At 36.7% G+C, this 15,547-nt stretch overlaps 2 protein-coding genes across 2 annotated transcripts; both read right to left on the bottom strand.

The window, feature by feature from the left end:
* Positions 1–176: 176 nt before the first annotated feature.
* Positions 177–1,725, bottom strand: LOC103863367 (basic leucine zipper 25-like; the record flags this gene model as incomplete). Its single annotated transcript, XM_009141118.3, has 4 exons — positions 177–966; positions 1,082–1,207; positions 1,292–1,367; positions 1,490–1,725. Coding segments are annotated over 4 exons (741 nt in total), but the record flags the coding sequence as incomplete, so codon positions are not given.
* A 648-nt stretch (positions 1,726–2,373) lies between these two features.
* On the bottom strand, positions 2,374–5,636 carry LOC103863221 (F-box/LRR-repeat protein 17). Its single transcript, XM_009140979.3, has 10 exons — positions 4,965–5,636; positions 4,776–4,873; positions 4,433–4,577; positions 4,165–4,349; positions 3,953–4,057; positions 3,765–3,862; positions 3,476–3,678; positions 3,243–3,395; positions 2,702–2,800; positions 2,374–2,615 (listed from the first exon to the last, which is right to left on the bottom strand). The coding sequence occupies exons 1-10, from the start codon at positions 5,508–5,510 to the stop codon at positions 2,547–2,549; spliced, it is 1,701 nt and encodes a 566-aa protein (XP_009139227.1). The 5' UTR covers positions 5,511–5,636; the 3' UTR covers positions 2,374–2,546.
* Positions 5,637–15,547: the final 9,911 nt, after the last annotated feature.

Genomic DNA, 15,547 nt, shown 5'->3' with positions numbered 1-15,547 from the left:
TAATAAATTCAAACGTGGAAGTTATATGATGTCTTCACAATTATTGTGTTTCTTTTGTTTAATAGTTACAAGTTACAACTCTGTTTTTGTGTTGTCAATCTCAACATCGGCTGCGTTAAAAACGTTTAGATTTGGACTACCACAAAGCAGGCGGTTAATTCTTCCAATTAGTTCCAATCATATATTCACGTCAGCTATTCCATAATATCAATTTTTTTTTTGGCATCATTCCATAATCTCAATTGATAGCAGCTTTTGTATGATTAAGGATTGCATATTAGATTTAGGGATTTTTTAAAAATATAATAATTTTTTAATAACAAATAAATTATGTAAAAGTTACTACATAATAAAATTTATAATATTAAACTCTTAAAAACTAATTTCTATGAGTATAAATATGCAACTTTTTATATTATGTATTTATGTCTAACACATATGAATGTACAAACAACACAATTATAAATAAGATTAATTTTTCTTATATAAAAAATAATTAATTTATAACATAACAAATATTTAAAATAATAATAAAAGGAACAAATACCGCGCTTTCAAAATCTAGTTACCGTTACAGTACCAACGTACCTAGAAGTCGCTCAGTGTATTACAAATAAAAATAGGAAGATAAAAGAGTTTTTCAAAAATCACAAAACCAATGACTTAATGCTTGTGGTTCCAATGGAGCAGGGTTTCATACAGATTCGGATTAGTAGCAAACTGATTCTGCATGCCTTCACGGTTCACCTGTTCAGGCAAGAGATTCGCTCTCTCCACTCTCTGGTTTGATGCCAAACCGGCATTAGTAGTACTTGGGATTGCCGGTTCCAACACGTGGTTAGAGTTCGGTAGGATTCTAGAGGAATCGCTTGGTGTGTTGTTCAATGGTGTTCCCATGTTTGGTCTTGCCCAATGCAAAGGGTTCACTCCTGTTACTCTTTTCACCGTTTCTTCTACCATCTTAACCTGCACGAGGATTTGTTTATATATCAATGCCATAAACTAAGCTAGGATCATAATCTCGGGTGTTGTCACACTCATGGAGTCACAAGAAGAATATATATATATATATATGTATTACCTTTGTTCTCAAGGTTTCGATATCAGCTCTTAGAATTCTGTTGTCGACAGCAGCTGCATCACACTTATGATTCATGTCACTAAGACGACTAAGTAAAGTTGAATGCTCACCTCTTAATTGCCCTGCCTACGATATGTATAAACTTTTCCCCACAGATAAGATTAATGAATGGCAAGAAAGAGACCGAGAAACAATTACAAAAACAAGAACCTGCGTATCAAATTCATTCATTTGTTCTTGCTTTCTTCTCCTGGACCGCCTTGCTGATTCTCGGTTTGAGAGCATCCTGAACAATTACCACATACCGAATCAGGATAACCTTAAGAAGAAGTTTATAAATAGACTCTGCTTTGGTATCTCCACATATATAAATCGACTTCGAGATTCAGAATGATTATCAGAAGACACCTCCTAGCACGCTTAACATCAGTAGGATCTCCATTATCTGCGTCTCCATCAAGATCATCGTCATCAGAATCATCGCGTGATGAAATACTGGTAGCTTGCGTGGCTGGAACATCTAGTTTCTTTTGAATGCTTGTTGAGGGCACAGATCTAACAGATGAAGCATCGGGTGAGGTTTGTGCCACAACTGAGCCTAAGATAGTCAAAACAACCCTATTATTTACAACCCGAAGAACATTTCATCCATGAGTGTAAACTTAATGGAATGAAAAGTTTGTAGAGAGTCAAATTGAATGCACTAGCAATGTAGAGTGGCAACATGATGATTCTCATATTTGCGTACACGAAATGCTTAGATTTTCACACTCGCTCAAAGTCTGAAACTATATATACTTGGAAGGGTTAGCAGTCAAACAACAAAGTCATCATTTTCTACTCTAATCTAGTAAAAATGTTTGCTTTCTAGGTACTCGTAACATGGACACTGGAAGAGACATATGCGAACACGTTATCACTTTTGATTAGAGACATATGCAAACACGTTATCACTTTTAATTTTTGTCTTTCTCTCTTTCTGTTGTCTTACGTGGAGACACGTTATCACTTTTGATTGAAAGATTTAACTTTTTCTTTTTATAGTAAGAAATAGTCAAATATACTAGTTAGGAATAGGATGTTTCATGCATGCGAACAATGATTCGGCTGCTTACCCCTTTTTAGCTTGATGATTTAATTAAATTAATAATTAACCGACCTAAAAGAATAAATTTATCGAAATGCTGCATTTGCCCAAAAACATACTTCCAACAAACGGACGAGAATTACAACCAAAATGGAAATGGGTTGATTGGAAAGAACCGTAGATGTGTAGATACCGCAAAAAACCATTTTTCTTTCTGAAGTCTTTTTTTAAAAATAATTTAATCATATTTTATAAAGTTCACAAGGAATAAAAAACATACGTACCCAACCTAATCAGATGTACATTTAAACAGAGTTGGTAGAAGAACGAAGCCCAAGATGAGTATTATTGAATATTGATCCGATCGAGAGTTCATTATTAATGTATAATTATGCACACTTCTCTCTCAACCTTCCTTCTCTTCTTCTTATTCTCATCTTCTCTTGTCTGCAAACATCTAACACTGTCTCGGTTATATTTCACACTTTCTTATCTCACAAAACAAATATATTAAATAATGAAATAAATTTCACCTCTTGGTACAAGGAAGGTGGAGCCTGTATCCTTTTCGACGCATCAGCCAAGCGTTTCAGTGGCATATGGTTTTCACCGGCCGCAAAGTTCTCAGAAACCTAGCCAACAAGTAATTTAAAAGGCTTATTAAGGCTCTGGTCAAGAAGTGGCTTAAGAGATTCCACTATAACAGAACAAATTTCTAGCCAAGCCATATAGAATCGTAGCCAAAATGTTTAAGCCATAAATCTACTACTTTTATGATTCTCTAAAAATCCAAAAAATTGGAACAAAAAACAGACCATAGTTGATTGTGTAACCAAACCAAATTAAAAGTTATTACATTTTACATACTTTGGCCACATATCATATAATAATTGTTAAATAATTATTTATATCCTTTTAAAGGTTTTCTGACCTAAAACCGAAAGTAAAATCCAATCAGGAAAGCAAACAAATTTTTTTTTCAGATTGAACTGCAAATGGCTTTCTTTTATAACTTAGTGTGTAAAAAACTAAAACCACAAACCGTATACAAGTTGTTACTGTCAAAGGGATTACCTGTTTTCGGATAGCTCCTATTAATAGGTTCTGACATCCTGATGCGGACACAAGTTCCAACTTTGGACACTGGAGCACCAAGCTCTCAGGCTGCAAATTGCTGCACGAGTTCAAATTCAAGTCCTTGAGCTCTGGACAGTTTAGGAACAAAGCCTGCATCAAAGGATCAAAACCATGAGAAGATGGGATTTAGAGACAGAACTCTTTTGGAGAGCATTGATAAGGAATCTAACGTCCAAACTGGAGCCTCCCCATAAACTGAGTTTCTTCAACCGTTTATGTTTAATAAACATCTTCTGATTGTAGCCTGATGCTTTTTGCGGAGTAGAACTCTTCTCTTCAAATGTCAGATTATCTGAAGTGGGATCAGACACAGACATGCCACAATCCATCAGCTCAAGAAGAGGTAGTTGAGCAGTAGCAAACTGAATGCCACCTGCAAGAATATTCATTATAGAATAAACAAATGAATTTGAGAATTATATATATTGCATATGCAAACTAAAGATCAAGAGATTTTACTTGATGTAATGTTGGGACAAAGAGCAACAAGTAATTTAGAGAGTGTGTCAGGTAAGGCATCGCAGATCATCCCAAGGCCAGTATCAGTAATGCTGGAACTATAACCAAAAAACAAAAAAAAAATTCATGTCTCAACATACATTCTGAAACTTAGAGATAGTATAATACTGAACAAGAACAAAACATACCCACTCAGATCAAGCAGTTCGAGATTTGTGTAAGTTGAGGAAATGGCGGCTACAGATGCATCAGTAATATCTATCCCAAGAACTAGCGAGAGCATTCTCAAATCCCTGGACAAAATTAGAAACTTGACATCATCAGTTTTAAAGAACTACTGTTTTTTATCAATGCTTTGTTCAAACATAACCATGACTGGAAACAGAGAAGTTGGCCAAACCTGAAATTCACAGCAGTGAGAGCAAGTACAAAAGTGTGTGAAAGCTTCAGAGAGGCTATGTGAATGTTCTGCAGTCTAGTACAAGTCCTTCCCAAACCATCAATCATTGCTACAAGATCAGTTGAATCATCTTCTTGGAGAGAAAACTCAAGTGATAATTCTATCAGATTTGGACAGTTAAAGATCTGCCAAATGTAGAACAAAACATTTCATGGTCTAGATAAACAAAAACTTCGGACAAAGGACCAAAAAAGGTAATTAAATTAACCATCTTAGAGAGAGAATGAAGATCCGCAAGCCAAAGAGTGGAGAGGCTTGTTGAAGCGAGGGTAAATCCTCCTAAGCTAGAACATCCTTCCATCTTAAGGCTTCTAAGTCCACGTTTATTAGATACAAACCGACCCAGCTCATCCCTACACACACACAACAGAACAGGACAGTCAAAAACAAATACAGAGAAAAGAAAACAAACTGTTTTAAATATATCAAAACCATAAATCAATTTATAAGCAAGTCTTTGATCAAGTGGCTTAATCACAGTCTCAGATATCTAAACAGTTAATTATCATTGTCTCCTAATGAAACTACTCAGAGGTTTCAAGAATATATACCCAGAGATCCTATTAACAGCTGCACCATACGTTGAAATCTCCAAAACCTCCAGATTCGGACAAGAAAACGCAATGCAGGCAATAGTTGTCGCGTCGAACTCACTGCAGATGAACAATCAGACAAGAAACATTCAATTAGAAACATATGTGTCTTAATCAATCATTGTCTTAAATAAAATCCATAATCACCTCTCGACTTTTAAGAGAGAGTCTAACGAGTGCAGGACACTTTTGCAGTAACGATCCAACGTAACCAATCTGAGCCCTCTCAGGAACCCTAATCCTCAGCTCCTCCGCAGCTTTCCACATCTTCCCGGCGGTCTCTCTCCACCCTCTACAAACCCTAGCCGCCATCAGCAACCCAGACGGAGGCAGCCTCTTGAGCACCTCCCACAGTCCCGCCGCGTGAAACCTCGAATCGCGAGCCTCGTCATCGTCGAAAGATAGTGCGCGGCGAAGGTGAGTGAAAGGCTGGCGTGAAGGAGCGGGGGGACGAGTGGAGGAGGACGCGGCGGCGGAGATGGAGACGGAGGCGAGTGGCTCTGGAGCGATGGGAGTGGCGGGGACGTCGAGAGGAGGAGGAGGGAGGTGGCAGACGTGGCCTTTCTTGGGCTGGCCGCATCGGCCGCAGCTGTAGCTTCCGCGGTTTTTCCGGAGTCGCTGGGATTTAAGGGCGGCGGAGATCGCGGCTTGGGCGGAGGTTGGGGAGATGTGAGGCTGAGGCTGAGGCTGCATGGTGAAGGTTGAGACTTGAGAGAGAGAGAGAGAGGTTTGGAGTTGGTTAGAAGAGATTTTGGGAGGAAGAGATGAAAAAGTAAATTACAAAAAAAAAAGGAGGGAAGGTGCGGCGGGAGATGAAAATGGTGTTTTCGCGCGAATGCTTACCAACACTGAAAGCTAATCGAAATGGGATTAAGAGTAAAATTCCTAAGTAAAAATGTTCTAATCCTATTTTATTTCCTACTTCGTAATATAGTACTGAACAAACAAAATATAGATTACTCTATTTATAGAGTAAATCCTATTATGAAGCGAAAAATAAAGTAGAATTGAAGTACATTTTACTCAATATTTATTTTTACTCTATTTTGGAGAAAAAAATAGTGTTAGATTGGAGATATTCTTATAAGTTATCGTTTTTTTTTATTTGATGTAAGATTAGATGATAATCCATCAGCCCAAGTTAAACCCGTCCTACGGGCGGATACACGAATAATTTAAATATTCATTTTTAGCAAAACATTAAATTAATTTATATATATTTATCACGCCAAAATTGTCTATCTATTTTACAAACCATAAGCTTAATTAACTGTTAAAATCATAAAATATTTTTTTTTGTAAGTTTGTTATAATTTAGCTTATAATGATATGTCACCCCAATTACTTTTAACAAAAAACATCTTTTTTTTACAACAACAAAAAAAACATCTAACAAATAGTTGTAGACTTAATCTAAATCTAATGTTAAATATTCTAAGTTGCTCTTCACTTTTATACACAATCACACATAAAAAGTATTATCGTAAACTAAATTTGTCATCATCTACCTTTGTCGTGAAAAATCATCATATATTGATTTTTAAAAAAGAGAAATTGCACTCAGTAGCTACCAAACAAATTATAATTAAGAATATAACAAAAAAAAATAAAAGGTCTCTAACATTCAAACAATATATACTATATTACTGTTTATTAATTAGGGGAATTCCAACGCATATACATAAGAAAAATAGAAATAAAGTTTATACCCATAACACTACCTTGGCTACTATATTTTGTGTATATTATGTATTAATTGTATTTTTACCTTTGATAACACACGCGCGCACCACATATTTTCTTCTTCACCACCATCACCTCTTCCACCATTGTTACCACCATCTCTACCATTTTTTCTCCTACCACCGCCGCCGCTACTTGTGATCTCTTTATCTTTTTCCACAGTTTCTTTTGAATTAATATTTATCGTGGACATATCATTAGTGGCTAAGCAATCCGATCTGTTTGTGTGTTATCTGAAATCAAAATCACCGTTTAGTTTTCAGATCTGGTTAGAATGGTTTAACAGCAAAACGACGAAAAACATACTTTTTGAAAAAAGTTAAAGAGTAAAAGTTTGATCTCATATACTATATGAAAGCACTAAATAGCATAGTCACACGGAAGACACACTTAAAGCTACAGTTAGGACATATGCAGTTTAAGACTCTACATTTAACCCAAACTAACGCCCGTAGTAACCTAGTTGCTGATTTCCCCTCTGTTTAATTTTGTTCGGCTTGTTTGGATAAAAACCCAAATCTAATGTTACATACTATATTGAATACAGTATAATTGTATGCCAGCCTTTTCCCATACATGGACATGCGTGCATATATGTTCTCTTCTTTGGTGAACATGCCATTAAAATAGTATAGTTTCCTCTTATGTCGCTTTCACTCTTACACTCCCTCATACTCTTTCTCTCCTCCCCTCCCTTCCTCGGTCTCTCTCTATCTCTCTCCATTCCTACTTCCTTTCCTCCATACTTCTATCTTTCCTCCTTCCTCCTCCTCCCTTCCATTCCTACTTCCTTTCCTCATTTTCTCATTCATCAATATAGTAACTATCATCAATTGCCATACTATTCTAAACAAAATATAGTATATTTTAGACCTTCAAGGTTAGGGTTTATGTAGCTCCGTTATGGGCGATGGTTTGGTTTTACAATTTGGGTTTAAGGTTTGGGTTAAGGGTTTACGGTTTGGGTTTAGGGTTTAGAGTTTGGGTTTAGGGGGGTTTTGTGTTTAGGGTTTGGGTTTAGGGTTTAGACCTTCAAGGTTAGGGTTTATGTAGCTCCATTATGGGCGATGGTTTGGTTTTACAATTTGGGTTTAGGGTTTGGGTTAAGGGTTTACGATTTGGGTTTAGGGTTTAGAATTTGGGTTTAGGATGTTTAGGGTTTAGGTATCTCTGTTTGGGTCTACGGTTTGGGGTTTTGGTTTAGGGTTTAGGTAGCTCTGTTATAGTTTACGATTTGAGTTAAGAATTTGGGTTTAGGGTTTAAGGGTCTACCATTTGGGTTTAGAGTTTAGAGTTTGGGTTTAGGGTTTAGTGTTCGGAGTTTGGGTTTAGGTAGCGGGTTTAAGGTTTATTTGGTTGTGTTTCATTATGTTGGTAACCAACATCAATTGCCATACTATTCTAAATGAAATATAGTATAGTTAGAGTGAAATTACACGTGTGGCTATACTAAATAGTGTGTAGTATAGTATGATAATTTTATCTTATGCATTTCAACATCAAGTGCACGCGCCTGGAGCGAGATTTTGGTCATGTTTTGCGCAAATTGTCCCATCCATCTTGAATTACTGTATAATGGCTATATTCTTCATTCTTTTACCTCTTATGAATATTCAGCAAATTCACCCCTTTTAATTATCTATTTCTCGTTTTTTTTCTTCCGGTAAACTAAAACTTCTTCTTCCCTAATTATTATCACATACTTTATTACTATCATTCTTCGCCATCAGAATCTTCATCATGGCAACACCACCTCTGTTATGGAAAACCATCGCCTATTCTATATCCACGAACACCGATTCTTTTATAACTAGGAAAACTGTTTTCTCCATAACCACCACCCTACCACACATCCGCCATGATCACCGCCACGAACTCCGTAATACTATTGTATTTAGTTATTCCATACCATTCAGTTTGTTCCATACCATTGATATTTGGGTTAGGGTTTAGGGTTTAGGGTTTAGGCTTAAGGATGAATAAGAGTTGAAATGATTTCTTCATCGTGGATAATAGAAATAGATTGATAGTGAGTTACAAATTTAGGAAATAGATGAAGTGTACTATTTTGTACAACAGAAAAATAAGAAGTATTTTTACATATATACATAATAAAATATCTAATTTAAACTACTCACATTATTATGTTCTGATTTAAGCGAATCAAATGTAGAAAAATTCCACATTCTTTGCTCATGTAATATGTGAAAGCTTTAGACTCGTTTGTTTTCCTACAAGAAAATAGAAGGATATGTGTTTTACGCCTGAAATTAATTTTGATGTTCTAAAAAAGTATTGTTATTTTAAGAATTATAAATTTATTTTAAAGAAATGTCAATAAAACACTTGATCAAACATTACTGCTTGAATATACAGTTTATCATGGGAATGTTCCACACGTAACATAATTTATAGATTATATATAAACTTATATTAATTATACAGTTGTATGGCCATTGCATAGATATATATATATATATATATATATATAATATTTAGAGTTATATGTATGTATAATTTATATATTTAATGTATGTTTATAATAAAATATGAAAATTACCTTGCGGTTTATGTTAATATATTTGTATATCGAAAAAAGAAGTGTGCGAACATGTAACTTGCTCACATGTTATTAATATGTTATTATTTATTTTTTCTTATTTGTGGTACTCTACCACAGGGCTTGCGGTAATTACTTGCGCCAAAATGTAAAAAATAAAGGGAATGACCGGTGATGGTTGTGAGTGCTCCATACATTTCCATATTTTCTGCAGTAAAAAAAACTAAAGCAATCAAGCTCTAGTAAAAAAATCTAAAGTTATAGCCCAAAAACTTTTAAATGAAATATATTGGTTTAGAAATTAATGTTTTTACAGTTTTATGTTTAGTGCTTTTAAACTTATAAAATAATTCTCCAGTAATAAAATCTAAAAATAAAACCACAAAATCTAAAGCAAAAAATCAAAGCTATAACCTCTACTAATCAATCTCTGAAAATGAACGTAATCGCTTACAGCTTGCAAAAAGAGAGAGTGAGATTAAGACTACGAGAGCAAAATTACTGATTCTCACTTGGGGTTGGTAATACAACATGTGATCTGATGCACTAATTACTTGCACTAAAATAATGTTGTGTAATTAATTACTGCTTTCAGAAAAAGCAAAGGCCATAATCATTTTTGAATCATGTTGTGTGGTAAAGCCAATAAATATAATTAGATTGCATTATTTCAACAGAATTTGACATTCACTTTGAGTTATGGTAAGAGATAGAATTGTCGTTCAAAATAAAATAAAATGATGTCCGCTACTTCGTGGGTATGATGATATGCCATGAATTTTATCCACTTTTAGTCATGGTTATAGGTGTTTTAAGATATATTTACTACAATATAGAGTTTATTTAGAGATTTTACAGGTTCAGGGACGATTTGGAGGAAAGTGGTGATTTTGGTATCTTTTAGAACCTTTTGAATGTAGAACAACACATAATCGTCAGATGTCTAGCTATAGATACCTGAGTTAGAATACCTAGATTTCTCTTATCCTTCCTATTCTATTTTTGAAACATTCAGCTGTCGATGGACAAAATTTGCCGAGATCAATCAACGAAACAAAAAAGGCCATGAATGAAGAAGTTGGGCATTTCCAGTGCCACCGGTTTGAGATTAATCAGCATCATAAAGCAGAAGTTATGCCCATTATATTGAAGACTGGTCAGTCTACCTCGCGAGAGAAAGCTGTCGAAGAGATGAAGGACTGTCGATCGACGGTGCACCCTTGGTGTCGATCGACGGTGATGCCATAATATGGGCCGAGCATATTTTATGGCCAACTGAAACCCAAAAGCAACCAAAAATCACCAGAATACCCTTGGACGACCTAAAACCCTATTTATGTCTTTTCTACGCCATTGTTGACAGCTACACTTTCTTTTATTCATTGTTATTTGTTAGGAGAGAAGGGAGGAATTCCTTCAGATCCTCCTGAAACTCTATTGGTTTTGGTTATAATATTTATTGCAACTTCTTCTATTCATCTATGATTTATGTGACAAACATTATACATGAGTAGATCCACCTGCTAGGTTTAAGAATTTCTAGGGTTTTGAATGAACTTTTGAATTATATGATCATTAGGGTATCTAAAAATCTCTACATCAGGATAGCTTGTAATACTAGGATCTAAAGTAGTTGGAAAATCTCGAGAGTGTGACAATTGCTTGAACTTAGAATCATAAGACAATTAAGAGGCATAAGAGTGCAATCAATTAACGAAACCTGAATCTTGTTGGATTAGATACCTAGGCACATACTAGCGTTGGTCTAGGAATCTAGTTGAACATAATCAATCAGATCGATAACGCTTGCCTAAGGCAGAATTGATCGACGCTCATACTGTAGCATCGATCGACGCTCATACCATAGCATCGATCAACGCTCGATCTGTGTTGGCATGCGATTGCTGAAACACTGAACTTAGTTAATAGATTAGACTCACAGTGAGAGCTGGTTGTCTTTTGCATTAGATATCGAGTTCTAGAATCAATCCTTAGCATCTATAGATTAGAGTTCTAATAACCTAAATGAAACCCTAATTCTAGTAATCATCCTTCCATCAAACAACCTCACTATTGTTTACCGAACAACTACCATGTTCACCTTGCTTAGCTTTATTTACTGCTTTATTATTCATTGCTTAATACATTGTTTGACCTAGTGATAGACCATGGATTTTACCCACTTTTAGCCATGGTCTATAAGTGTTTTAATATATCTTTACTACTATAAAGAGTCTAGTTCGAGTATTTACAGTTTCAGGGACGATTTGGAGGAATGTGGTGATTTTGGTGTCTTTTGGAGCCTTTTGATGTGCAGAGATGCACAAACGCATCAGATGTTTAGCTATGGATAGAGACTTTCCTACCTTTATATTGAGACAATATTTTGCCACAAGATATATCTTTGAGTTAGATTTCCTATGCCACCGGTTTGAGGTCAATCAGCATCATGTAGCAGAAGTTATGCCCATTTTACTGAAGAGTGGTCAGTCTGCCTCGCAAGAGGAAGCTGTCGAGGAGATGAAGGACTGTCGATCGATGAAACAGAATTGGGTCGATCGACAGTGATGCCATAATATGGGCTGAGCATATTTAATGACCGCTGAAGCCCAGAAGAAACCACAAATTACCAGAATACCCTTGGACGACCTAAAACCCTATTTATGTGTTTTCTAAGCCATTGTTGACGGCTAAGCTTTATTTTATTCATTGTTCTTATTTAGGAGAGAAAAGAGGAACTCTTTCAGAGTCTTCCTGGAACTCCTTTGGCTTTTATAATATCTATTGCAGTTTCTTATCTATTCATCTATGATTTCTATGACAAACTTCATGCTTGAATAGATCCACCTGTTAGGTTTAGGGTTCATATAGGATGAGGGATTAGCCCAAAATATTGAATTGCTAAGTTGTTAGGATATCCATCAATTGTTCAACTTACTGCTTGTGTTATAGAGTAGCTAACTAGAATCATGTTGTTAGGATAATTAGGCACAAGCGAGAGCATGGTCTATTGCCTGAATCATTCATATTGTACTAGGATAGCTAGAGAAAGACGAGATTTGATCTAGGAACCTAGTGAACATATTTCAAACCTGGTCGCTAAAGCTTGCTAGAAGGATCGTCGATCGACAACTTGGTAGTTGTATGATCGACGGTCTGAAAGGTGTATCAATAAACAACTCGTTGATAGCGTCAATCGACACTTTCTCAAGATCAATATGCAAGAGTTGAGATCTTAGATCTAGTAATAGATAATCTAAATATGCAGAAGTTGATATATTGTTGCTTAGTTTGAGTTCTAGAATATCCAACCTTAGTCTCTATACTACTATAATCCTGATTGCCTTAATAGAAACCCTAAGTCTAGCAATCATCCTTCCATCAAACCCCAATCAATCAATCGAGCAATTAACTTGCTCACAAACCTACTATTTACATTTAAAATCATTAAATCAACCTAGCTAAATCAATATGATTAGATTTATTTGGTTCCCTAGCTCCCAGTGAATTCGATCCCTAAGTACTACAATTCGACTTCTTATTTGAGAGACTATAAATCACTCCTTAGGGTAATTTGAGTGATATCATCTATCATAGTCTAAATCTAAAGTATATTGTGTGAGATATTGAGTCTCTGTGGATTCGATCGTAAAATACTACATCGAACCTCTTATTTGCGAGAGTAGCTTGTAGGTTAATTTGAGCATATCAAATTTGACGCCATTGTCGGGGTCTCTGATCACCATTAGACTAGGTGTAGGATTTTGTCTAGGTTTTTATTTATAGTTTATTTACAAAAAAAATTCTTGTGTTTTAGGTACATGCATATGAGTACCAGAAGCAACAAGGGGATATGGATCTTGCTAGTTGAGTCACTGGATTTAGAACGCGTGATCCATAAGTCTAAAGGGCAGTCGATACCCTCCAAACAGCGATCAACAGCATAAAAATCTGACAATTGAACGACATTGATCATCTAGTGTCGATCGATACCCTCCAAGCTGCAGCGATCGACATCGTGAACCAGAAATCAACCGATGGTACAACCTCATCGTCGACCGACAGTACAACCTCAACATCGACCGATGGCACGACCTCAACGTCGATCAACAGTACAACCTCAACGTCGACAGACGACACGACCTCAACGTTGACCGACGATACGATCTCAATGTTGATCGACAGCACGACCTCAACGTCGACCAACAGCACGACCTCAGCGTTGATCAACGGTACTGTTCATATGGGTATTGTTTATCTCGACACTTTTTATCCCGCGAAAATGACATTACTTGCGAGAAGGCAGAGAAGCTCGAAGTGCTCATACTTAAGGTCGATGAGAATGGCATGTTAAGAGACGAAGAAGGTCACACTCGCAACAGCGCATGCCAGTTGATTAATGCTCAGGGTGTTGTGATCCTTGATGTGATTGTTGTTGTTGAGATGAATGATTTTTATTTGAGCCGAGAATGGTATGATTGGGTAAGTCAAGACCCCTTCCAAGGTCTTCTTCGTGAAGATCCCAAAAACCACATCGAAGAGCGTGAGGATCTAGCTTCAAGGAGTGAGCATAATGAAATATATGTAGACCACATACTCTGTATGATCTTCCCTTATTCTCTCTTTGGAGATGCATTCCGCTGGTTCAAACAGCTGCAGCCAGGATCTCTAACATGCTGGGAGGACATTACAAATTTAGAGATTGAGATGAGAACTATGTTGGAATATATGGTAGAAGATGATGAACAACATGGTTCTGGGGAGCCAAGCACGACAGAAGAAGCTGATATTAGTCATTCAACCTCAGCATCGATCGACATCACGACCTCACCATCGATCAACACCAGCACCTCAACATCGATTGACACCTCTTGAAATCCATGATAAGTCGAGTTGTTTTCAGGACAGTGCAGACTCGACACAGAAGAGCACTGATGTATCAAGTTGTGATCTTGTCCCAGATGTAGACAAAAAGATCACTATGGAAGGTCTTTTGGAGCTAGAGGATGAAGCACAACCTGAGAATCTAGATTAAAACTTAGAGAAGAAGATTGATGACGTTCAACACACTTCAGAAAAGGATCTGGAATTATAACCAAAGGTTAGCATCGATCAACACCAATCTGATGAGATCGATCGACACCCACCCTGCATCATCGATCACCACCCACCAGATAGCATCAAGCGACACCCACCCGAGATCGTGGATCGACACCCATCGTTGGACAATCTACCATGATACATAGTGGAGCTGGAGCCAGTTGAGGAAAGAGAGTACAAGTCTGAGACCTCACACCTTTTTGTCCCCACACATCTGAGACCACTTATATGCACAGAAGAAGCTGTTAGGTTTCACAAAAGAGTGAAGAGGATACATGATCATGTGAAAATTGTGGTTCCATGTGCTGTATTTGAAGTTGTATGGCCTATTCCACCCGATAGAAGTATGCAGTTAGGCTCTTACAGTGGATTATTTGATGATCATCAACACACAACATCTTCTCATAGAGGGTTGAGATTTACAAGCAAAGTCGACAAAGTCCCCACAGAATCAGTATCGAACGACAACAACAAACCGACATCGATCGACACTACCTCTTCATCATCGATAGACAACCATCGCGTATAAGAGCAGATTGAATTTAAAATGTATCTAAATCTTTTGGATGGAGGCACCACCACACGATCAGACAAGTCTGGGGGAAAGATGAGGAAGAATTAGAAGAAGAGAAAAATGACTAAGGGTAGTCCTCAAATATCATTGATTCCTCACTTCTTAGATGGTGTCAGGAAATCTAGAGTGCGCAACAGATGCTTCTCACACCCATTTGCAAAGGTTCGAATTGTTGAGATGATAGACAAAGGAGAAGAGTCTATGGAGGAGGCTTTCACGAAAGAATGATAAAGCTTCAGAGAATAGACATTGAAATCAAAAACTTGATTTGGAGCAAGTTCTCATTCTCATCCGGATTGAATCAGATCTCCAGAAGTCAAGCTAATGACTAAAAATAAGCGCTGAGTGGAAGGCAACCCACTGTTAGGTTTGTTTTAAACTTGGTTTTATTTTCATCTATTATTGATTTTCGTTATTATTTATTGCAGGTTCAAAAAAAAATGATCCAAGGAAGAAGAGTTGATATACCAGCAGTGATCGACGACAACAGGCCATTGTCAGTCGACAAAGCATCACGAGTAACGATCAATCGCCACTTAACTGTGTCGATCGACGCTCACCATCAGCAAAGAGGTATACCGTTTTTCCTTGCTAAATTTGGTACTTATGAATTATTTTCCCACCAATCTTAGAATGTATAACACTGGGGACAATGTTGATTAAGTCTGGGGGAGGTTCTCCTAACATTGTATTTTAGTTAGCTATTTCGGAAAAAAAAAGATCTGAGTAGACGATTTCCCAGCATATTGTCCG

Source organism: Brassica rapa, chromosome A04 (assembly GCF_000309985.2).
Source record: "Brassica rapa cultivar Chiifu-401-42 chromosome A04, CAAS_Brap_v3.01, whole genome shotgun sequence".
NCBI lineage: Eukaryota > Viridiplantae > Streptophyta > Magnoliopsida > Brassicales > Brassicaceae > Brassica > Brassica rapa.
The sequence above is the reverse complement of the archived record's forward strand: the minus strand, read 5'-3'. Positions and strand labels throughout refer to the sequence as shown.

What these genes read in the sequence shown, in the direction of transcription:
- LOC103863221 (XM_009140979.3), bottom strand. Translation starts at nt 5,510, where the DNA reads ATGCAGCCTCAGCCTCAGCCTCACATCTCCCCAACCTCCGCCCAAGCC. An exon ending in TTGTCCCAACATTACATCAA is followed by an intron (nt 3,679 to 3,764) that starts GTAAAATCTCTT and finishes ATATTCTTGCAG; the next exon opens with GTGGCATTCAGTTTGCTACT. An exon ending in GGGGAGGCTCCAGTTTGGAC is followed by an intron (nt 3,396 to 3,475) that starts GTTAGATTCCTT and finishes CCTTTGATGCAG; the next exon opens with GCTTTGTTCCTAAACTGTCC.